The 22,392-nt window shown below is 41.8% G+C and overlaps 1 protein-coding gene across 1 annotated transcript in view; it reads left to right on the top strand.

Annotated features, from left to right (window-relative positions):
• The first annotated feature begins 327 nt into the window (after positions 1 to 327).
• The window catches only part of TNS2 (tensin 2), a 132,041-nt gene continuing 109,976 nt past the window's right edge, over positions 328 to 22,392 (top strand). Inside the window, exon 1 of the mRNA XM_063293935.1 lies at positions 328 to 492. Coding sequence (XP_063150005.1) covers positions 391 to 492 — 102 coding nt within the window. The 5' untranslated portion in view covers positions 328 to 390. The remainder of the gene's footprint in view (positions 493 to 22,392) is intronic.

Here is a 22,392-nt window from a genome sequence, read left to right as displayed (position 1 = left end):
CATCTCTCCCTGCGTCCCCCCTGCCTTCCCCACGCCCATGCTATTCCCTGAAAAGGTGTGCCTTTCTCCCTAGGCACCCACAACACGCACACCAGGACACCTTCATCGAGGGGGCGGGTTTCGCCACCTGTTTACAGGCCGGATTTGGTAAACTCGCAAGGCTTCATTCATCTGGCACGGCCGAGTTTGCTCTGGCACGGAGCTCGGTCTTCTTACGGCTGTGAGAGAGCGAGGGAGATGGAGAGCGGGGACGGGGCGGGTGGGGAGGGCAGAGGGACAAGGAGGAGGAGTTTGCCAAGCAAGTCAGATCCTCTAGCGAAAGGGGGGGAAAGTATACCCGCAATCGCAACCTTGCTGCCGGAGCAAGAGTTGGAAAGCCGAGGGGATCGTATGGGCAGGGCAGGAGGGTCCGAGTGTTGGGGGCCCGAGTGCTGCTCCGCACGCCGGGAGAACAGAAGCCAATCGGGCACCGCAAGAATGCAGCTGACCAAGGTGTGTGTGAACTCAGCTTTTCTTCGGCCCGAGCGAGCGTGGAATTACGGGCTGCGTCATGGGATCGAAAGGGCTCCGCCAAGGGCGCTGACTGTGGCCGGGGAGTGGGGCAAGGAACGTGAGGCTTTACCTTAAGGGGGTGCGTAGGTGTGCCAAGAGTGGACGCCTCTTTAGACCTTTTTTAGAGGAGGGGCACTTACGCATCCCTAGCCTGCCTCTCTCTCTCTCCCTTCCAGCCCCGTCGCCGCTTCCCCTCAAATGCGCGCCCTGAAGTTCAGCTCGGTTCGCGCGTTAGCTTTCTTCCTCCTCCTGAGGCAGGGCGTGAAAGTAAACAGTTCCTGGAGGCTTGAATCTCACCAGGCGTATGATTGGGCTTCGGAGAGGCTGGCTGCCGCTCGAAAGGCGCCCAACGGGGTGGCGGCGGGCGGGAGAGAAGCGGGCGCACCGGTGGCCTCTTGACAGGCTGCCTTGAGGATCATGTGCTCTAGCGCCGCGAGGCTTCTGCGCCCACTCCGCTGTTAACTTTCAGAGGCCCGCGCTCGGGTGAGGGGAAGACTCCCTGGAATCGAGGGGGCTTACCTCTGAAGAAAAACGGCTAGGGTTGCCAAAGTTGTAACGCGAATAATCCCGGGCAGGCTCTTCAGTGGGTGAGAAGGCACCCAAAGGCGTAAAATGGAAGGATCGGACGGGACCTTAGAAATTATCTAGTCCAACCCCTTGGCCAGTGCAGAAATCTACTTCTGCAGCATCCCAGCCAGATGACATTCAGCTGCTATTGGCTTGGCCCCAGCAAAGAGCGTCCACCACCTCCTGGAGTAGCCTTGAACAGCTTCTTACCATTAGGAAATTCTAATGTTCGGCTGTAATTGAAACCCACCATTTCTTGTCCTGTCTTCTGAAATAACTCTGAAGAATTTTGCTGTATCTTCGGCATGACGGTGCTTCAGGTCCTTGCAGACAGCTGTTACTTTCTTTGCAGCTTCCCCTTTTCCAAGCTACATACCCCCCATTCCTTCAGCTAAGTTTTTTCTTCCAGGTACCTTATCATCTTGGTTGCTCCCCATTAGATATGCTCCACTACAAGACAGTACCCAAGATTTGATCCAGTAGTCTTAACTATGATCTGACCAATGCAGAACAGAGAGAAATAATAACTTCTCTTGAGCTTGACACTCTGCTTCTGTTGATGAACTGAGAATTGCATTTGCACATATGCTACTCCCCAGTATGCCCCCCTTCCCATCCTATACTCATGTCTTTTGACATTTCCTACCCAGACACGGGACTTTGTGCTTGTTACTGTCGAAATTCATCTTGCTGTTTTCTCCTATTGTTCAAGCCTGTCAAGATTGTCCTGAATCTTGATCCTGCCCTCTGAGGTGTTTGCTATTCCCCACTTCCCCTGCAATCTTTGTATCATCTGCAAATTTTCTAACTCCTCATCCAAGTCATTTATAAATATGCTAAACAACGCAAACTGAGACTCTGGTGCCTAGAGAAGAAAGCTGCCAAGATATTCATAAGACGAGGACCACGACACCTAAGACATTTGTTTAGTCAGGAGAAAAAGAGATGTGAGATTGTCTTTGCATATCAGAAGGGCTGCACCGTAGAAGATAGAACAGACTGATTTTCAGTGGAGAGCAGGACTGGAATTAATAGGTGAAAATAGCAAGGGACCGGATTTGGCTTAACATTCAGAGGTCAGTAGATCAGACTGCCAAGGAAGATGTTGGCCTCTCCTTGGATGGAAATATTTAAAAACGGGCTGGTTAGTCATCTGTCAGGGATGCTAGATTTGAAAAATCCCTGTATTGAGCTGTAGACTAGCCTAGATGCTGTCCAAAGATCCTTCCATTTTCCATCAAAAGAGGCAGTCACACTTCTTGCTGAATCTGTGGCTGTACACTAGTCCTGAAATGTATCTATGAGGTATTCTGACCAAAATACTCTTCTTTCCAAGGACATTTGGGAGAAGGCATGTTTTAAAATGGTGATTTGTGAGACCCCTCTTAGCTGTTATAAAGCTACTTCTCTTGGGCCAGGGCACCAGCTTTTGTTCATTATTGCATTCCACAGATTTCTTTCAGTGTCCTTCATATATTCAAGTATGGACACTATGGGCACAAAAAGCTAGTATATCACTTCATTTCACACACCCTGTAATGTACAAGGAGAGTTGTGTTAGTCTGTGGTGACAAAAAAATCAGGAATTTTATTAAGGGCACAAGCTTTTGTGCTGTAGCTCATTTTGTAGATGCAGAGCGTGGCTACTGATGAAGTGAGCTGCAGCTTATGCCTTTCAATAAAATGTGTTAGTTGGAAAAGGTGCTACCAGACTCCTCCTAATTTTTATAAACCCCATAATTGTGTTCCATGTAGCAAAAAGAAAAACTGCATTGCAGCCATTTTATGGCAGCATATTATGGGAATTTCACTAGTATTGCTGATCACAATGTGTTTCTGAGTTGTTAGTCTGGACAGAATTTAGATTGATTGGATTTTTGTTATCCTGTCCCTACTTGGAAGGCAATTCCAAAATATAGTGGGAGCTGCAGGTCCATCTCATTCTGCTATGGATGCTGTTTCATACAATCTCCCTTGCTATTTTAAAACTGATACTGCTCTAGGACTGACCCTTTCAAGAGCAAGAAAGAGTCCCCTGCTTCAGGCAGTAACCTGGGAAAGGTGTCAGATGGAAATGGCTCCTCACCACTCTTCTCCCCTGGCTGTGGAAGCGTCCATCTCAGGCAGCAGCACCTGGTGGGCCATCACTACGTGGCTCTACAGTGTAAAGCTGTCCAGAGACTTTGATTTATTTGTCCCCACTATGCTGAGGACATGCAACTGGTCTCCTGTCTAATGCAGATGTGGCAGCGATGTCCAACTGAACTTGTTTATTTAATCCCTGTGAGAAGGATGAGAGCTACCCACCTATAACTTAATCCCAAAAGGGTTGCTATTGGTAGAAGGTGCAGTTGATCAGAAAGGTGGTATCTAACCTGATTCTGGATTTGCACTGCACTCACTCCCATTGTAAGTTCCACTATTAGGGGATGTTTCAATCCCCTAATAGTGTATTAATTATTTGTATTAACCAATGCCCATGGCATCCATGACTCAAAGTTCATTTTTCTTCTTTTTCAGTTGTTATTTCAGCTGCAGCCCATGAGGTTAGAAAACAGTGGTGTTGCCACTGCTGCCCATGCTTTGGTTGTGCCCATGTTAGATTCAAAGCTACCTATGAAAAGCATTGGAAAGCTGTTACTATTGCTTGACAGCCTCATTATTAAATGGGCTCCCTGTGAGAGAGATATATCTTGCTGGTGGTGAAAGCTATTTCCTGGCTATCAATTTGTTCCCAGGCTCAATTAAAAATGGTCTCCGAACCCTGAATAGTTTGGGACCAGGATATTGACTTGCTGACAGAAATGTGCATTTGGACCTGGGCAAAAGCTTTGCCTGGCCTACATGGATGCCAAAGGGAAAACCATTTATTTGATTAAAGGAATTGGCAGAGAATCACAGTGAGAATGCAAGTTTTTGAAATTCTAGAATTAGGGATCAGCAACTTTTTTTCAGTCCCTAAATGCCATTATGAAATCCACACAACATTCCAATTGCCCCCCAAAGAAAATATGCCTGAAATATAGTGAAACTGCTAAATTTCACAAGAGTCTAATGATTTTACCCCAAAATCAAAAGTAGGAATGCAAAGGCTCATCAGATCTCATGCAAGATTTTGGGATTCCAAGAGGAGATGCCCAACATTTTATGAAACCATGCAAGATTGCTGAAATTGCTTAAGAATTTGGCCATTGTTTATTTTTAAAGTTATTTTAATTTTTAAATTTTAATATTCAGAGGTCACGTATATTATTTTTGTGGGTGCCCCTGGGCGTCATATTATCCTAAATGAAATTGACTGGGAGATAAATGGACAACCTGAAACGGGAGAGATTTCAAGGATTAATCTTTCTGCCTACGTTCAGTGGAGTGTTTTGTTGTTAGCAAAGTAGTGGTTTCTTCTTTAGAAAATGTCTACCTCTACCTATGATAGCTGTGGAACATCTTGTAGTAATTATCAGCCAGTGAGCACCAATTTTTTCTTCCCTTTCCGTTTGTTCCCAAAGAGGTGGGGGAATTGCAAAGACAGGAAAAGCTGTGAAAGGGAGCAATCTATGGCCCCTGAAGAGGTACTAAAGGAAAGGCATAATCAGTAGCAAGAACTTTCTGAAACGCTTTGAAAATTTAAATTTCCTTCTCATGAAATCTCTCTCTCTTGTCATTTTCATTTCAGCCTTAGAACGGTGGCTGATTCTGAGTTTTTTTTGTTTTTTGAAAGTGCATCTCCCTTGCCTGCTCTTCATTCAAATACAATTCTTTTATTCTCAAAAACGTATTTCTATATATTGCCTTTTTAAATCCATAAGGTGTTCTATAGCAGTGAACATCTCATGTTAGAAGAATTAGTAGAAGCAGCAAAAAAGGTTTAAAATAAATATAATAAATGCAGTTCAGCAAGATTAGATATGTCAAAATATTTTTGAAAGAAAAATGAGTAGCTGCCTCAAAGACACCAAGAAGGATTGAGGATACAATTCACAGAGTATGTGATGCCAGTAAGCCATATGATTGCTTATTGTGATGGCCAGGTTCATACCACATGCTAAGATGATGACCAGATTTCTGCAACTTGCTAAATCACAAATTATCAACCCCATTTTAGCCTAGCCTAGTGTGTTTGTAGATCCAGTCCGGGAATGAACTTACAGGCCCACACAAGTTCTTGTATCCTCTTCAGTTGAGAAATGTTGGAGGTTATGTAATTGGTAATGGATTTATATCCTCTTTGTGGGAAGGCTGAGAAAATTATTTTTAGAAAAAGCAATGCAGAAACCATAGACACTTTCTATATACCCAATGAGGTTTGCCCTCAGGGTTTCTGGTAAGCTGGTAAACTACATATTGATGGGGAGGGGAGCATCTACCCAATTTCAAAAACTTTAAAAAATAGCAAATTACCATTCAGCTCAGTGATTATGAACTGGCTTGAAGATATGAAAAAGCTCTCTATAATATGTGGTCTTGGTTACTGTGTGCCTCATTTTTCTATTTATTAAAAATGACTCTAATTATGACCCTCAATTTTTTGAGGGGACAAGCATAGTTATTGCAAAATGCTCTGCTTAATGTAAAGAGCAGTACAGATGAACATAGCAGTACATAGCAGTATCAATAAACTTTTACTTTCCATAAGAGCAAAGGAGGCTGGGCAATGTGAGCTGCTCAAATAGAAATTTGGATTTAGAACTCTAAACTTAGGCTGATCTTCCTTCGGGTCTTGTGATTTGATTGTGGAAGAGAAGACCCACCTTGTGTGCATTATTAACACTTGTGCTTGGTGGAATTGATTTTACCCATTTTTGTTCATCTGGGTACTTGATCCAGCACCATTCTAGGCCAGAAAACTGGTGGGAGAGGATTTGCTGTCACCTATAGATTTCAGGAATTATTTTTAAACAAACAATGCATGGATTACTGCAGATGCTGACTGCAGTCAGGAAATCAGAAGACGCTTAATCCTTGGGAGAAGAGCAATGACAAATCTCGATAAAATAGTTAAGAGCAGAGACATCACACTGACAACAAAGGTCCGCATAGTTAAAGCAATGGTGTTCCCCATAGTAACATATGGCTGCGAGAGCTGGACCATAGGGAAGGCTGAGAGAAGGAAGATCGATGCTTTTGAACTGTGGTGTTGGAGGAAAATTCTGAGAGTGCCTTGGACTGCAAGAAGATCAAACCAGTCCATCCTCCAGGAAATAAAGCCAGACTGCTCACTTGAGGGAATGATGTTAAAGGCAAAACTGAAGTACTTTGGCCAAATAATGAGAAGACAGGACACCCTGGAGAAGATGCTGATGCTAGGGAGAGTGGAGGGCAAAAGGAAGAGGGGCCGACCAAGGGCAAGGTGGATGGATGATATTCTAGAGGTGACGGACTCGTCCCTGGGGGAGCTGGGGGTGTTGACGACTAACAGGAAGCTCTGGCGTGGGCTGGTCCATGAAGTCACGAAGAGTCGGAAGTGACTAAATGAATAAACAACAACATAGATTTCATCTCCTTTCTGAGGGAATCCTTCTGTTCTAGCACCAGTTTTGAGGGCATGTACTTGGCGTTGGGTCAGAGAGATAGAATGGAGATGTTACAAATATATCTGCAACCTCCCTAGCCAAGCTTGTTGAGGTGGTCTAAGAAGTGGTGTTAGAGAACTCTATCCTGATGGGCCTGGAAGTCTTTCATGTCCATACTTAGGTCCAGTGATGGGTCCAGTATGGGGCTTTACAGGGCTACCATGAAAACATGGTTCACTCATTATTGCTGTGACCTATGTGGCTGGCTACACCTTTTGTAACTTTGCAAAGAGAATTTTCAGGCTTAGAATTTCTTCCATGATTGTCACCATCACACAGTCACACCACCTTGTCATGGTCGGTTTTGATTGGTGATGGCATGTCCTATCTGTAGGAAGAAAGAACGTATTATAAATGGTCTGCCCCCAAAACTGATAAAATTTAAGGAAATCCTGAATGGTCTGGGAGATTTTCTGGCTGCTGGAACTGATGGTTTTTTGAGGCCTTTTATGGAATTAAAAGATCCTTGTTTATTAAGATTCAGCCGAAAGGTACTGATGGGGTAGGTCCAGGAAGTGGCAAACATCTCATTATATCGGAATGTTCCTCTTGATTTAAAAGGGGCAATGATGTGGCCTCTTCTAAAGAAGATATTCCAGATTATTGAGGCACTTGAGAATGATTTTGGTATCACAAATATCCCCTTTTAGAATCATAACGTTCTAGAATTGGAAGGGTCCATTTAGGGCATTAAGTCCAACCCCACACTCAGGACAGGAATCCCCAACAAAGGGCAGTCTGCCTGAACACAACCAGTGAAACAAGCCCACCTCCTCTCTGGGTAATTGGTTCTATTACAGACAGTTCTTAGCACTAGGAAGTTTTTTTCCAACATTCAGTTGGAATCTGCCCTCCTGCAACTTAAATCCGCTCTTCCGTGTCTTGCCCTCTGGAACAATAGAAAAGAGATGTTGATTTTCTTTGTGTGACACCTTTTCAGGTCTTTGAAGAATGCTATCAATTCCTTACTTGGTTTTTACCTCTCAAGGCTGAACATTCCCAATCCCTTCAATCAAGGATTTCATTTCTAGTTTCCTGATCATCCTCCTAGCAACAGAAGCCCATGCCCTGCTAACCTTCTCTTTGGATTACTACAACACACTTTTTGTGGGCCTATCCACAGAGGTGACTTGGAAACTGCAATTAGTGCAGAGTGAGGCAGTGGAGGCACTGCTATATCCAAGTGGCCGGTCCTTAAATAACGGCCTATATGCTACCAGTCAAGGTTTAGAAATTACATTTAAGGCTTAATGTAATTGAATTTAAATACCTCTCCTACTAAACAGGTATATCACACAGCATTATGCAGCTGGCATGTTATATAGAGACCTTGGAGAGATGAAAAAGCATTGTGGTACTTGGGTTTTGCCTGGAGACCAGGCAATGACATTTTCCACATTTCATGTCAGGTAAAGATCCGGCTTTTCGCTCTTGCATTCTGGATTTTGCTCTTCAGCCTGTTGACGCCATTAGTCCCTTATGCACCTCTTTCTTAGTGCCACTGTGATTATTATTGTGTTTATTTTTTTAAATTAATGTATTAGTTATATTATTTGGTTTTATAGTTTTATCTTGCTTTATATGTGTTGTAACCTGCCACAGGACCTTCTATGAAGTGGGCTAGCTATAAATACTTCAAATGAACAATTCCATTTGGGGTTATATATCCCTTATATCTTGTTCGGATATAGGTTGCTTCCACAGCATGTTCCTTTAAGAGCTACTGAAATATTGTTTCGTACAATGGACTGGAAGCAGAATTTAAAAAGTGATTCTACTCAGCACTACTATTGTCCTAACAGTCAGAAAACACGCTGAGACGAGGAGTAGGTCTCTAGTGTTTGTTACTGCTACATAAGACAGAATCCTAACAAACTGAAGAAGCGTGGGAAAAACCCAGACAGATGAACCCCAAAAGTCAAGGCGGGTCTGATCTGTGTCTCTTTGAATGGCTGCTTAATTCCTCAGTACTACACATGCATTTTCCCCCCTGGATAGAGGCCCCCTCCTGCTCGCCATCAGTACTCATGACAACTATAATGCTTTATTGTTCAACAATGCCCATCCCCATGACCTCTTTACTTAAACTTAGTCATGTTCAGATAAATTTCCCTGTAACTTTAATTAATAACTTCCTCCTTGCAACGTCTAGCTCTGTTATTGCTGCTCTGAAATTAAGGAAAATAGATCAGTAATTAAAGTTTTCCCTGCCTCAGGAAACTGAAGTTACTAATGAAGGGGAAATGTATCATTTATGCTGATGGGCCACTGAACAAGAAACAATTAATAGGCCAGGCACTGCAAGGAGGAAGCTTCTTATGAAAGGCACAAAGTAACACTGAAAGTCTCAATAATAATACAGTGGGAATGTTGGCATAGTACGTGGTCCTGAAAAAAGGGGAAAAGTTGGACTATGCTACACTGTGTTGGACAACAAAGTCTTTTCAAGGGGATTGCTGGCAGCTGAAGTGCAGTGGGTGATTATCAAAGAAAACGTGTTCAGTGACTAAGGCTACCAAATGTGGGCTGCAAAAATCCAAATGCCCTTTAGATGGCAGCAAAGAACATTTCCTGTAAATCTTTTGCAGCTCAGATTGTGGAGTCATGTTGGGAAATGTTTTTCCTTATCTCATTACTGTTTTGGTTCCATGGCAAAATCCTTTTTATTCTTTTTCAGAGTTGTTAAGGTCCAGTTTTAATGATGCTGATGCTGTTTTTGTGTTTTTTTATGATCAGCTTTAAGTTACATTGTGTTTTTTAATTTACCTTTTAATTGTTTTATTGTTCTTATGAGAGCTGTAATTGATGTGCTGTTTTAAAGTAGTACTTTAAATTTAAAGTAAATTCACACCTTTGAACCAGAATCAGCCCCATCATCATCAAAAAAAAAAAGTAGTGGGTAATAATCAAAAGAGAGCACTCTATACCCATTGAGACTTCAAGTTTTTTTTTAATGTTTTTATTAGAATTTTACAATATAGACTTCCTCAAGTTGGGCTCTGTCTCCAAATACCAACTCTTATGCAGGCAAAATAATTTTATCCATGCGCAAGGATGAATCATAAAAAAGCCCAAGGGAAACCCAAGACCAACCGAAATCTTACTTTGTATAAGTAAGATATGCCCTCCCCTAAGCATGACTGAGCATGTAGCATTTTAGGAAAGGGCATGGTTGGTTAGAATTTCTTCTTCCTTGCAACATTTTATCACAGATTTTACTATAGTATCTCTGCAGAAAATCACAAGGAACAAAGCCCATTTAATAAGGCTGGATAAAACCATAGTGATCATTCATACTTGTTTACTGAATTAACCCGTTTTCTGGCTTCATACAGTACACTGAATGATAAGCTAGTAAGTTTCTTGTTCAGTTTGATCCATCCAGTTAAGGCTTAAGAGACAGAATACATACTGGGGAGTATGTAGGGAGAGGAGGAAAAATAAATACAAGTTGTTTTACATATCTCTTATGCAATCCTACTGTGGACAGATTACTGGGATAATAGCTGTGAAATGCTTGGAACCCATAACATGTTGTACATAGGCAGCGGTGTGCTGGTAAATGTATAACCAGCAGCCCTCCTGGCCCTACTGCCACCATCACACTGCTAGGTGTTACAGCTCAGCTCTGCTCTCAACTGGCTTGCAGAATTACAGAAAATTTAACAATTGGCTCTTGCCAGCTTCTTTGAGCTGGCTCCAGCACACCACTGGATATAGGTGCTAACAATTGTTATATTATCCTGTAAGGGAAGAACCCCCATTTTCATTTTGGATGAGGCTTCCTAAACCACCTGCTTTGGAAACAGCTACATTTGACCCCAATGTATTGGACCACATCCCCATTTTCTGGCATTTGTCCCTGTAAATCACCAATTCTTTTTTTTTGGTGGTGGTGGGGGGCGTTATATAAGTTCTTCTGAATAGGAGAACAGATGGTGTTTTGCCTGGGTGAGCAATGAGAAAATGCTGCCCTTTGGGTTCTGCTATGATACAGATCCCAGCTTTTAAGAGGCAGCCCAGTCCCAAGTCAGCTCAAGTCTGGAGTATGGATGAGATGAGATTCCATAACAGAGTTTCCTGGGACAAACAGGATTCCAGTCTTTGGAGCAGGTAAGCACATTTGGAATAGGTTTGGGAAAGCGGCCGTCCTTCAAATATTTTAGACTACAGTAGGTCTACCATATTTGGGCCACAACATTCTGGATGGTCACTAGATGGCAGCAAAGAGTTGGGGGTTTTCTGTATCTCTTGTGGCCATCTCATACTTGCAGCCCAGATCTGATAGTCTTAATTACGGCACCCATAATCTCTTGCCATCTGCATGTTGGCTGTAAAGATGAGAGTTGAAATCCAACAAATCTGAAGGACATTGGGTTGCCCATCTGGTGCAGGGCCTTTTTAAGTTGTTGTTAGCACATCTTAATCTATTTCATCTTAACGAACACTGCCCCATAGTTCCTCCTTCCCTCACTGCCCCCCCCCAAATCAACTTGCCCAGTACCCTCAAAGGTTTTCTTCCAGAATCTATGTCTTGTTTCTTTGCCTGAGCTGGGGGTTTTGATTCCCTTGCCTCCCCTTCCCACTCAAAAGCTACTCTTCCTTTCTCCTCTTCTTTAGCTCTGTGCTTTGTTGGCCTGGGCCAATTCTGAGTATGTTCCTTGCATTTTTTGAGATTAAAACATAATGTGAGGATTTCTTCTTGCGTTTTGGCTGGAGCAAGGACACTGAGCTGGGCACCAGCAATGCTCAGTCGGGCTAACTGAATGAAAAAACAACAACCAACCCGCAGGCGCCTAATCCATGCAAGTGAGCCACTGAAGGAGTCTCTGGAGGGGCTGGCTGGCAGGGAAGGAGGAGACTTCTTGAGAGAGAGGCAGCTAGAGAGGAGTTTGATTGTAGCTACTGGAACCTGGTTAAGCTATAAAACAGATTTCTCCCAGTATGTTGGACTACAACCCTGATCACCCCCAGCCAAGGAATAGGAGGGAAAGAGTGTAGGGGTAGGAATCCTGGGGTATTGCAGATCCAGATGTCTTGGACTTCAACTCTTATTAGCCTATGGGAAGCTAATGGCAAAAGATTTGGGGAGTTGTAGTCCCAAAGAGCTGGAAGACACTGATTTGCTTTCCTGTGGCTTAATGCTTTCCCTGCCTGTCATTTTTCAGCTCCTAACTGATACACATACGCTCTGTGTCTTAACAGATTCCATTCAGCATGGTTGCAACTGCTTTACCTTTGCAGTTTTGGCAGCAAGTGGGACATTGTCATTCTGTTCCGCAGAAGGAGCAAAGAACTGGCTAGAGAAAAGGTTAAGCATTCATTCCCCTCCAAGATTTTTTCCCCCTCTTTTCCTCTTCCTTCCTCTTTTTCCAGATAACACTGGGGTTCTGTATGGCAGCCATTCCTACCTGTCACAAGTCAAATCCAAGGTCTGAAACTCTGATCCCCTTTTTTCACTGTATTGCAAATATTCTTTCCATCCTCTCCACTTTAATATACAATGGATTTTGCATCTAATCAGCTCAGCTAAGGGAAGCAGCAAGGTTGTACCACAGAAACCTAGACCTGGCTATATAGTATGAACTACACCATAGCTAAACCATAGACTATGTTGTCTTGTTTGGGAGGCAACAGGGAGGGCTGTAACACAGCTTGACCACACACGTTTTAACAGCCACCCTGACTTTGATGCCCCACCAGATGTGCTGTGCTTCACAACCCTCATAATCCTTAACTGACTAAGGTGATGTTGCCAGATGATTGTGGGACCTATGAAGCCCAACTGGAGGGTATTAGATTGAAGATGACTGCTCTTGACTAGACTCTAGAGCAGGACCAAAGGTGGCACTTTATCTTTATATAGTATGCCAGGGGCTGGGGTCAGAAAAAGGCCAAAGAAGTAGGTAGTTAAAAAAAAATCATATTTTTTTAATATAATTCTTCCCAGTTTTCTAGCAATGTTTTGAAGAGGTCTTGGGATGCATCCCAGCTTTTGGGACTCCAGATAGTGCATTCCTAAATTCTAGAGCCAATAGTGGCTAACACAGGGATCTCACCTAAAAACTGAGTTCAATCAGTGAGGGTCACATATGCAAGCCTTCTCCAACCTGGATACTTTCTAGATGTGTTGGAATGTCCACTTCAATCATTCCCAGTCAACAAGGGGATTATGGAAGTTAAAGTCCTATTCATGGAGAGTGATTTAAGCCATGGAATGATATCAACATGCTGTGCCTTTCTCTGTCTCTCTGATTCTCTCATCCATGGATGGTAGTCAAGTGTGTAGCAAGTTTATGATGCCACAATGCAGGGTATGATAGGAAAGAATGCTTGATACAAAGATATATGGAACATGTATTCCTGTCCTTACAGTCCTGATTACTCTTCAATTATGTTAATATAAGTCAAATATCCTTTGGGTTGATCTCAACTTTGAGTAATTTATGTGAGCTGATCTATGCAGTTTTCATGGCATGATATAGAAGTAGTTTGCCACTGTCTTCTTCAGGGATATTTTTTCTACTTCCTAGTCTAGCCTATGAAGACTAATTCACTCTGATCTTGCTTAGCTTTCTAGATCAGCCTAAGCCAGGTAGATGCTTCATTTTGAAATACCCCATATCCTGTTTGAAGAGGATATGCAATGAGGTATAACTGCATATGGCATTTCCTGTGTTTAACCCTTTCTAATATCTACACACCCACACACGTTTGTATTTTATCTACCTGTCCTACACAGGTTGCTGAGTGGAAGTACCAATAAGGATGCAAAGATATGGCTTAGCAGCTCCAGAAATGACATCATTCATACTTTGTCCCACTTTAATTCATGCTGGAAACTAGATTAATGTAGAATTCAGACTGCAAATTCTGGTTATCAAGCGCTTTCCAAAAATACCAGTTTCTTGACTAGGACCAACAGGGTGGTCCTAGACTCTAAATCAACCAAGGTTGTTTTCTTATCCATTCCTTTGGGAAGAGTAGGTTTCAGAACAAGACTGGATAAATTTTATAAAATACGCTTAAGTTCATTTAACTGAGGAGGGCTCCTCAGATCTTTTTCTTTCCTGAAGAATTCAGAGCTGGGTAACCAATAGTGTTCCAGATGTTGTCAGATTACAGTACCCACAATTCCTTGGCTGCTGGCCATGTTGGCTGGCTTCTTGTAAGCTAAAATCTCTGAAAGTTCAATGATTCACTGCCTCTTCCTAAATTCTATTATTTATTTCCAGAGTGTGTGCATTCAGAGTCCTGGAGAAAGGTGCCCTAAATTTTGAAAGGAGAAAAGTTGAGTTCTGTGCTTTATCAGATTAAGAAAGTGGAAGATCACATACTCCAAATTCTCTTATTAATCTGGGACTGACACAATAACATTACTTATTAAGTTACTTTTTTGTCCTTATATTTGCATCTTGGCAATACCATTAGGTCTGTTGAGGCTGCCATTTCGGGGACTGTTGCTGTGGAACAGTAACATATTGAGGAGCTGTGTTTGTCTTGTGATTTGATCTGGTCCCGTTCCTAACTTGCAGCTCTTGGTTATCAAGAAGGTTCTTGCCTGTTGCTGGCGTTGATTTGTTTTAGAGCTTAACTCCTAATTTGATAGCCTGATTAACTGCCATGCAGCCATGTTGCAAGGCTAACAGAGGAGCAAATGGGATGTACCAATCTTGATTGCAAGGGAATTTCTCTGCCCATTCTCCCCATCCCTGCAGTGAAAAGGAGACAGTGAAATCGGAATTCCTGAGGTCTTGTTCAATCATTTTTGAGATTCAGTCACAAACAGTTCCCAGCCTCCTTGCCCACAACCCCCTGCTGGACCCAAGGGAAACCACAATTTGCATGGCTTGGATTGTAGCCCTGATTTGGAAGTGAGTGATCCAAGCAAAGAATTTGCCAACCTCTGCTGTGAGACATCCTGGTCAGCCAAGAAGTCAGCCTGCAAGCCTTCTTTGAGGTTATCCCTGTGGCCATAGGATTTTAGAGGTAAATGGGGTGGAAACATGTGCTTGTTTTCTGGGACCAAGCGCTGTATGGGGAGAACAAGGACCGTACAGCCCACAAGAAGTGACCCGTCGCATCTCAAAAGCCTACATTCTCAAGGAACAGTAAATTGATTTACTTCCCTGAACTAGCCAGAACCATCTAAACCATGGTGTGGCTGTAGTTCAAGGGGAAAAAAAGACAGAGTTTCTGATTCCCTGTATGTAACACTAAATCAAGGATTGGCCATGTTTTTCAATTTCTGTCTGCTGTGCAACTCGCACCCCAATCATTCAAAACCTCATTACATACTCAGTCTCACCATAATGATATCATCTTGAGAATGGTAAAGTTTCTAGTTTCTCAGTATCCCTAATACCTTCTGCTTCCCATAAGTATCTGGCCCACACAGCATAATTTGCCATAAGGCTCTCATCTTCTGGGGTACACGCACACGCGCATGCGCACACACACACACGCACAAGAGCCAGAAGAGATGGAAACCTTATGGTAAATTTCTCTTTAGTGATTCATGGCTAGCATTTACAAAGAGGTTTTTTTTCCTTCTCCAGTCAAGCATTTCATGCCATTGTAATCAGTGTCCCTAAAACACTAATGATCTTGTTTCTTGTTTCTAAACAAAAGAACCTACTTTCAAGCTATGACATGCAGAAGTCATCATTAGTAATAGCAAGACAAAAGATATTTAGTTTTTTATATAAAACCATTGTTTCCAATCCCCTGTGTACACTTGTTCTAAATAGACATTCCTTTCAATTCCTTTATTTTACAAATGCAGTTTAGGGTTTCCTTTACATGATGGTACTTCGTCCATTATTTAACAGGGCGAATGGAGTTTTATTAACAGCATGCAGGTGAGAATACCAGATTCCATTTAGGGCCATTAGCATTATATTGCTGAAACACACACATACACGTACATATTCCACCTACAACAAGGAAGTGCAAGGCAGTGACATGGGGCCTTGTCACAAAAGGGCCAGAATTTTCTGATTTTCCAAGGTTATGAAAGGGAGTTCTAGGACTTTGCGTTACTTTTCTCCTCTGTTAATCCTATTTTAAGGCTTACAATACAGCATTTAGCATTTGTGCCTTTACCATCTTAAAATGGCGAGAATCCACGCTACCAGTTTTTGGCATCCAAATAAGGTTGAAAGCAATACCCTTTTATCCCGAACAAAGGCTTATGCTAAAAAAGATTGGTTAAGCTTCAAGGAATAGCTTGTGTTCTCTGAAGAAAATAGTATAGTGATCCCTCTACACATTATTGCATCTAGTCTCATCTCAAAAATCTAACCTGGACCTAATTAGGGCTGGAGGGATGGGGGAAAACCCCAGGACATCCCAGAGCTGTAGGCTAAACTGGGAAGGCAGAGAAAAGATCCTGGAACAGAGCCAGGGTAAATCACTTCTGCCCCAGAAATCTACATGGATGTGTCCATGAAGTCACAAGGAGTCATATCTTCATCTTGATCACCACTTGCAATTACAGTGCTGTGTTAAGAGGACAGGACTTAGGCGCAGATCATCACCCAACCGTGAAACTCAGTGGGTGATTCGGGGCAGGTGTTGGCTGGCCTATCTACAAGGAGAAAAGGGGGTGGGATGGGGGGAGGAATACATTAAACTCATGGGAGGAAGCAGAAATATAAACACCATAACCTGATCTTACAAGAGCCTTAACTCCCTAACCACAGGACAAATAGACCATGTCCCAGTAACTTTTTGATGCCATGTCCTCATGACATTGCCTTCATTTCATCCCCAGCCTGCAGCTGAGTTGGCTTAAATTCATCTAACCTAACTGTTTCCCTTTTGAAGACATATTTTGCCTTTTTCCCCCATACACTTTTTGCTGTGGACATGATCTAAAACACTTCATTGGCAGTGTAGTTGATGATGTTGTCAGGGGCTGGAATGCACTAAAGTCCCATATACCAAATCCATTTAGAAAATGAACAATTTAAATAAAATGCATGTAGGTATGTCTATTTGGAAATAAAATATCTTTTAAATAAATACAAGAAATTGCTCTGCAACTGTAATCCTGCGTATGAGAGAAATTCCTCTTCTAAAACAAAACAGCCAGGTGCTTAGCTATAAAAAGTTTGTTTGGGGAAGAGGAAAAAGAAGGGAAGGCCATCATCACACAAATAAGACAAAGCTAATGAAACTTAACTACTTAATTTAATTTAGCCAAATACCTGGCTGAGTAGGATCCTGTTTTCATAGCACATGCAGAGCTTGGAGAGGATGATCAAAGAGAAATAACGTTTGAATCTGGAGTAGATGCTGTTAGGTATGCTCGGCAAAGAGTAAAACTGGCCCTTTTTGTGGGGACCTGAGGGCTTTTCCTCCATACTGCTTAAAGGGCTTTCATCCATCCATGAGTTGGCAGCAATAATCTCAGGGTAGCATTTGCTGTCCCCATGATCAATGCCTAACTTGCATCTATTCCTCCATTCCTAGTCCCTGTTAGTCATCTGACTTCCCCCCAAGATAATGGGTGACAATGATTTTACCCATTTTGCAGCTTTTGGTGGATAATATTGGAATAAATGGGGAAATAATATTTTAATAGAGATAACAACAACTGGACGTTATCCAGTTGTGTACTGGATGAGATGAAGGCAATGCCATGAAAACAAGGGAGAAGATACGGGTTGTCATGACTTAATTGTGTAAGAGGGAGCACAGTCTGAGTTCAGTAAAACGAACCTCCTGCTGGATTGTTCTTTTATCCAATCTTGCAATAACTTTCATTTCTAGCCAGCAAACCAGAATGTATCTTGTTAGCCCTACGTTTAAGTTATAAGTGTTGGCCCATTCTTTGGTAGACTGGTACAAGAAAATATAACTGTGGCAGATAAAATGAAATCTGATTTATTCAGTTTTCCTGGCAAAATTACCATAGACTTTAGGGGACACTGTTGAGTTACATCAAATTTAGGGGCTTGTCACAAAACTATGAAGCTATTTATGTTTAGGAAGGTCTAGAATGCAAGCCACCATTGCCTCTCTATTGCCTGGCAGTTTCATTCTAGCCAAGGTTTACCCGAAACACATTGGGAATTGGGCGGCATACAGGTTTAATAAATTATTATTATTATTATTATTCTGTGTAATTGAGGCTCAATGTCCTTTTTGTGGATTAAAAGCTGCTACAGGAGGCTTTATGTTGTGCTGGTGAATCAGCAGGGGAGTGCTTAAACTTTGCTCACCTTTGCCCCTGGCTCTTTTGCTTGGCAAGGATTTAGAGGGGAGCTGCTGCTGAGTGGGAAACTTTTAAGTAAAGTAACAGGGAAGGGACCAGGTGAAGGCCTCAGCAACCCTTCTCTGCTACCAGTCTCCTCTGACTGTACCCATCCTCTCTTTTAAACCAATATTTGCCTTACCACTGCTTACGAGATGAAGGAAACCCCCCGGCAGATTTGAAAGGAGAAGGAGATTTCAAGCATCTTCAGATTCGCAGAGAGCAAGAAACCAGAATTGGTGTAGCCTGCATGGTTGAGGAATATGGCTTCAGAAGGTCTTAGAGTTGTTAATCTTTTAGGTTAATCTTACTGTAGGTCAGAGGTAGAAAGGAGATTTTTATTTTTAGCGAAGTAGATTGGTCCCTTTAGAAGCACTACTTAAAAACTGTAATTTTTGTCTATAGGAGGAAAGGTTATGTGGCAGCAAGGGGTTAACCCAGCTGTTTTGGTACAGGGAGGGTTAACCTCTGGTTGCGCTTATGAGGTTTGCAGTCTTGGTGGGAGAGAGGAGGGGGCTGTCGGGGCAGCTTCCAGCTGTCTTGGATAGAGCTCCCACCATCCTCTGTGACTCCAGGACCCCACAAGCTGAGGAAGGTTCAGAGGAGCCTGGAGCAGTCACTTATTTCTTTCCCAGACATTTAATGGGGGTGGGGGAGAAAAGGAAGAAAGGGGGGAGAGTCAGTCAGAGGCTATAATCCGCTGCCCATTAGTAGCTGGAGCCAATTTCATGGTTTTTACTTGGACATTACCAGGATGACAGATGAGGATCTCCAAAAGATTTTTCTGGGATCTGTTTTCTAATACAAGTCACATGGCATGACATTGTGGCTTTGAAGGTGGATTGGCATATTCAGAAGGACAAATCACCTCTTGCTGGGTTTTTTTTTTTTTGCCTTCGTAATCATCTCCCAAAACTGCTGCCGAGTGAGAAGATGCTCTACAGGCAGGCCTTCTCTAGTTTAGTTTAATTTGGAGTGGAAGCAGCAATCAGAAATCTGTGGTGTGTTTTTGTGAGCTGTGCCTCATTTACATGTGAGAGCCACATAGAAATGGAAGAGAAGAGCAGAAGGTGGCAGTTCAGCTACCCCACATCAGATTCCCAGAGGTTCCTCAGAGATTCTCACTTGTGTACCTAACACCTATTTTCTGTCCTTTTGTAGGGTATGCATATTTATGCACACCTGTATGCACACTTGTAGAGTTACTTCTACTAGCCTTGTACTGGTTGAATTCTGATTGCTTTTCCATTCAAGCAAACATAAATATTGCACATAGTCTTGCATGATCTATCATGTCTCAGGATGTGCAACTTCCAGTGCTGTGACATCCACCCCAGCCTTTATAGAGCATGTCAGAACCTGTATTTTAAAAGTGGACGAGACCAGAGCCCAACTGGGGATGGGGATTTTGTGGTTTGATTATTTTGTGGTGAAACAATGCCATAAGCATCTGCAACACTTAAGGTACACATTAAATCCTTCAAACACCCTCCCCATGCAAAAAATAATCTAATGTGGGGAGGGGGGGCTCTTGAGGGAATTTTTATGATAGAAAGGGAAATTCTTATGCAGAGCACAGAAAAGGAGTAAGAAATAGAAGCCAAAGAAATTAGAGGCATAAGATAAGGAAAGGAAACATAGCTTAATCTAGTTTACACAGTCCCATTTGCTGTCTATCTCCATACCTTTCTATCCTTCCAAATCATCCTTGCTTTCATCACATCCTGCTTCGTACACTGCCTTTTATTCTTTAAACTTCTCAGTTCCCTTTTTTTTAGGTTGCCATCAATTCCAACCCTCGATCCATTCATTCTTCCTTCATATATATGTTGCAACTGAATCCTCATTCATTCTTGCTGTATGATCAAACTATCTCAAGGTAGTTCTCTCATACTGGTCACTCACTTTTGTATCAAGTCCACGTTCATTCATCACCCGCTCATTCTTGACCATGGCTCTTCTTGTTTTACCATACACACTTTTAGGTACCCCATTCCTACCTCATTCAATTTATTTCTATGTTTCTCCTATCCAGTTCTCACTTCCATTTAACAAAGTAATGGAATTCAATCTATTTACTATCATAAGTTTCTCCAAATCAACAAATGTACAATTAACTTCCTTTTTCAAATTCCTACATTTCTCAAAAACCTGCTGAAGAGCAAAAATCTGGTCTGCACCCCTCATGCATGGTATAAAGCTGCACTGCACTTCTCAAACATTGCTTACTGTCATCTTTCAGAATTCTGCTAAATACCTTCTCAGGTATGCTTAACAAACGATCACTCTGTAGGTTTTGCATTCTCCCTTTTTATCTTTTCCTTTCTACAGGGGAACAATTATAGCATTCTTCCTATTTTCAGGCCCAGATGCATTTTTCACATGTCACACAAGTCGCACAGCCATTCTGTAAGCAAACCATATCTGTATTTTTCAATTTCTCTAGTTATGCCATATAAGCCTGCAGTCTTATCATTCTTCAACATTCTCACAGCAATTATGTCATCATTTTCATCTTTTTTTTTCTTGGATGATAACATTCATAGCATTTATTTCAATTCCAATCTTTAATATATCACTGTCTAAAATATTCTTTCCAGCATTCCCTGGCATCAGTTTCATCCCAAATAATTTAGCCATTTTTTAATTTTTAATTCCATTCACTCTGCTAGTGGCTCCTTGTTTAGCCTTCTTTACCTAATTCCAAAATTATTTGTTATTTTCCTCAAAATCTCTGCATTTTCTCAGTCTCTTTTAATCCTAACCATTCCTTATTCCCTTTGCCTACAGTCTTTTTATCTCTCTACTCGTTACGAAATGCTTTTTTTCTTATCCTCATTTTTTATGGCTCAATTATTCTCTTATATGCATTCTTCCTTGCCCACAACCTCTTTCACTTGATCATTTCACCAAGCATTCTTTTTCATACTTCCCAATATGCTATGCTATTGGGAAGTATGTACTTCTTGGCACTCTGTAATTTTTTTTTACTCTATTCCATGCAGCTTCTGCATCCTCTTTCCTTACATCTACTTCCCATTCATTCTGTTGGGAGAGTAACCCTTTAATTTTTCATACAGGATCCATGCTTTCTGTTCCTCAGGTTGCTGAACTTTTCCTCTCATTTTTTTCACTTTTTTCCTTTTTTTCCATACCTATTTTTCTCCAAGTTGTACTCTTGACATACTAAATGATCATCCCTCCCACATTCAGAATCTTTCATCACCCTTATATTTTTTACTAATTTTCTCAAACTTACATTATAATCAAATCAGTCATACTTTCAGCTTTATATTCTTTCCTTTGTCATGTATATACATGAGTAGATGTAAGCCACCTATTTGAAACACTTTTTTCTACACTGATGCTCAATAGCACCATTCTCTCTGAATAACTTTATCTGTACTCTCATTATTCCCACTAATCTATTTACATCACCCAATGGAATAAATTTTTCTCCCCAAATCACATTTATCTAAATGTATTAGTTTCTGCTAAACTCATCTCTGATTCTTCCATTGTCACCATTCCCTGGAATGTAACATGTAGCTATCACTGACCTATAGATTCCTACTTTCATACATACCCCCAACAACCAAGATACAGAATTCAAACTTCCTGACATACATTTTATCCCTTTTATTTGTAATTTAGGCTACACCTTCCTTTCTCTTAATGTTTTCATCAATTCCAATTCAGAAGGTAAGGTCACTTCTACAGGTAGTCCTCAACTTACAATCACAAGTGGGACCGAAACTTCCATTGCTAAGCGAGGAAATCATTAAGTGAGTCATGCCCAATTTTATGTCCTTTTTTGCCATGGTCGTTAAGCGAACCACTACAGTTGTTAGGTGAGTCATGTGGTTAAGTGGATCTGGCTTCCCCAATGACTTTGCTTGTCACAAGCAAAGACACAAGACATACCTATTTTTCTTTAATTTGATTTGTTAATTCATGGTCTTTACTAGTTACTCCTCTTATATTCCAAGTCACAGTCTTTCATATGCCATGGCCATTACCAAATGGGCCCATATATATTGACCTTTGCTTCCCATTATGGCTTTCACATAACCCTTTTTAATAATAGAGTGATGAGGTAGACTCAGTAATCAGCCTTAGTCATACCTATGCCACCTGCAGCACTCCCTACTAATGCCAGTTTTGCCCCATGTTTGCTCACACTATTCTGTACAAGCTAGGATCTCTGATCTAGAGTTGACTGTGCAACCAAACATACTGTTGACTGCATCACACCAACTCGGAGCAATGTATGATGTACTGACACATACTCAGGATGCAAATTGTTATGAATGTTTTGAGAAGCAGCAACAACAAAGAAATACAGTGGTGAAAGCAGAGAAGGAGAAGGAGGGGATGTTTCCTTGCAAATAATTACTGTGATTACTATGCTGATGTAGTGTATGCATAGAGGTAGTGACATAA

Source organism: Candoia aspera, chromosome 2, assembly GCF_035149785.1.
Source record: "Candoia aspera isolate rCanAsp1 chromosome 2, rCanAsp1.hap2, whole genome shotgun sequence".
NCBI lineage: Eukaryota > Metazoa > Chordata > Lepidosauria > Squamata > Boidae > Candoia > Candoia aspera.
This window is presented reverse-complemented; position numbering and strand designations above follow the sequence as displayed.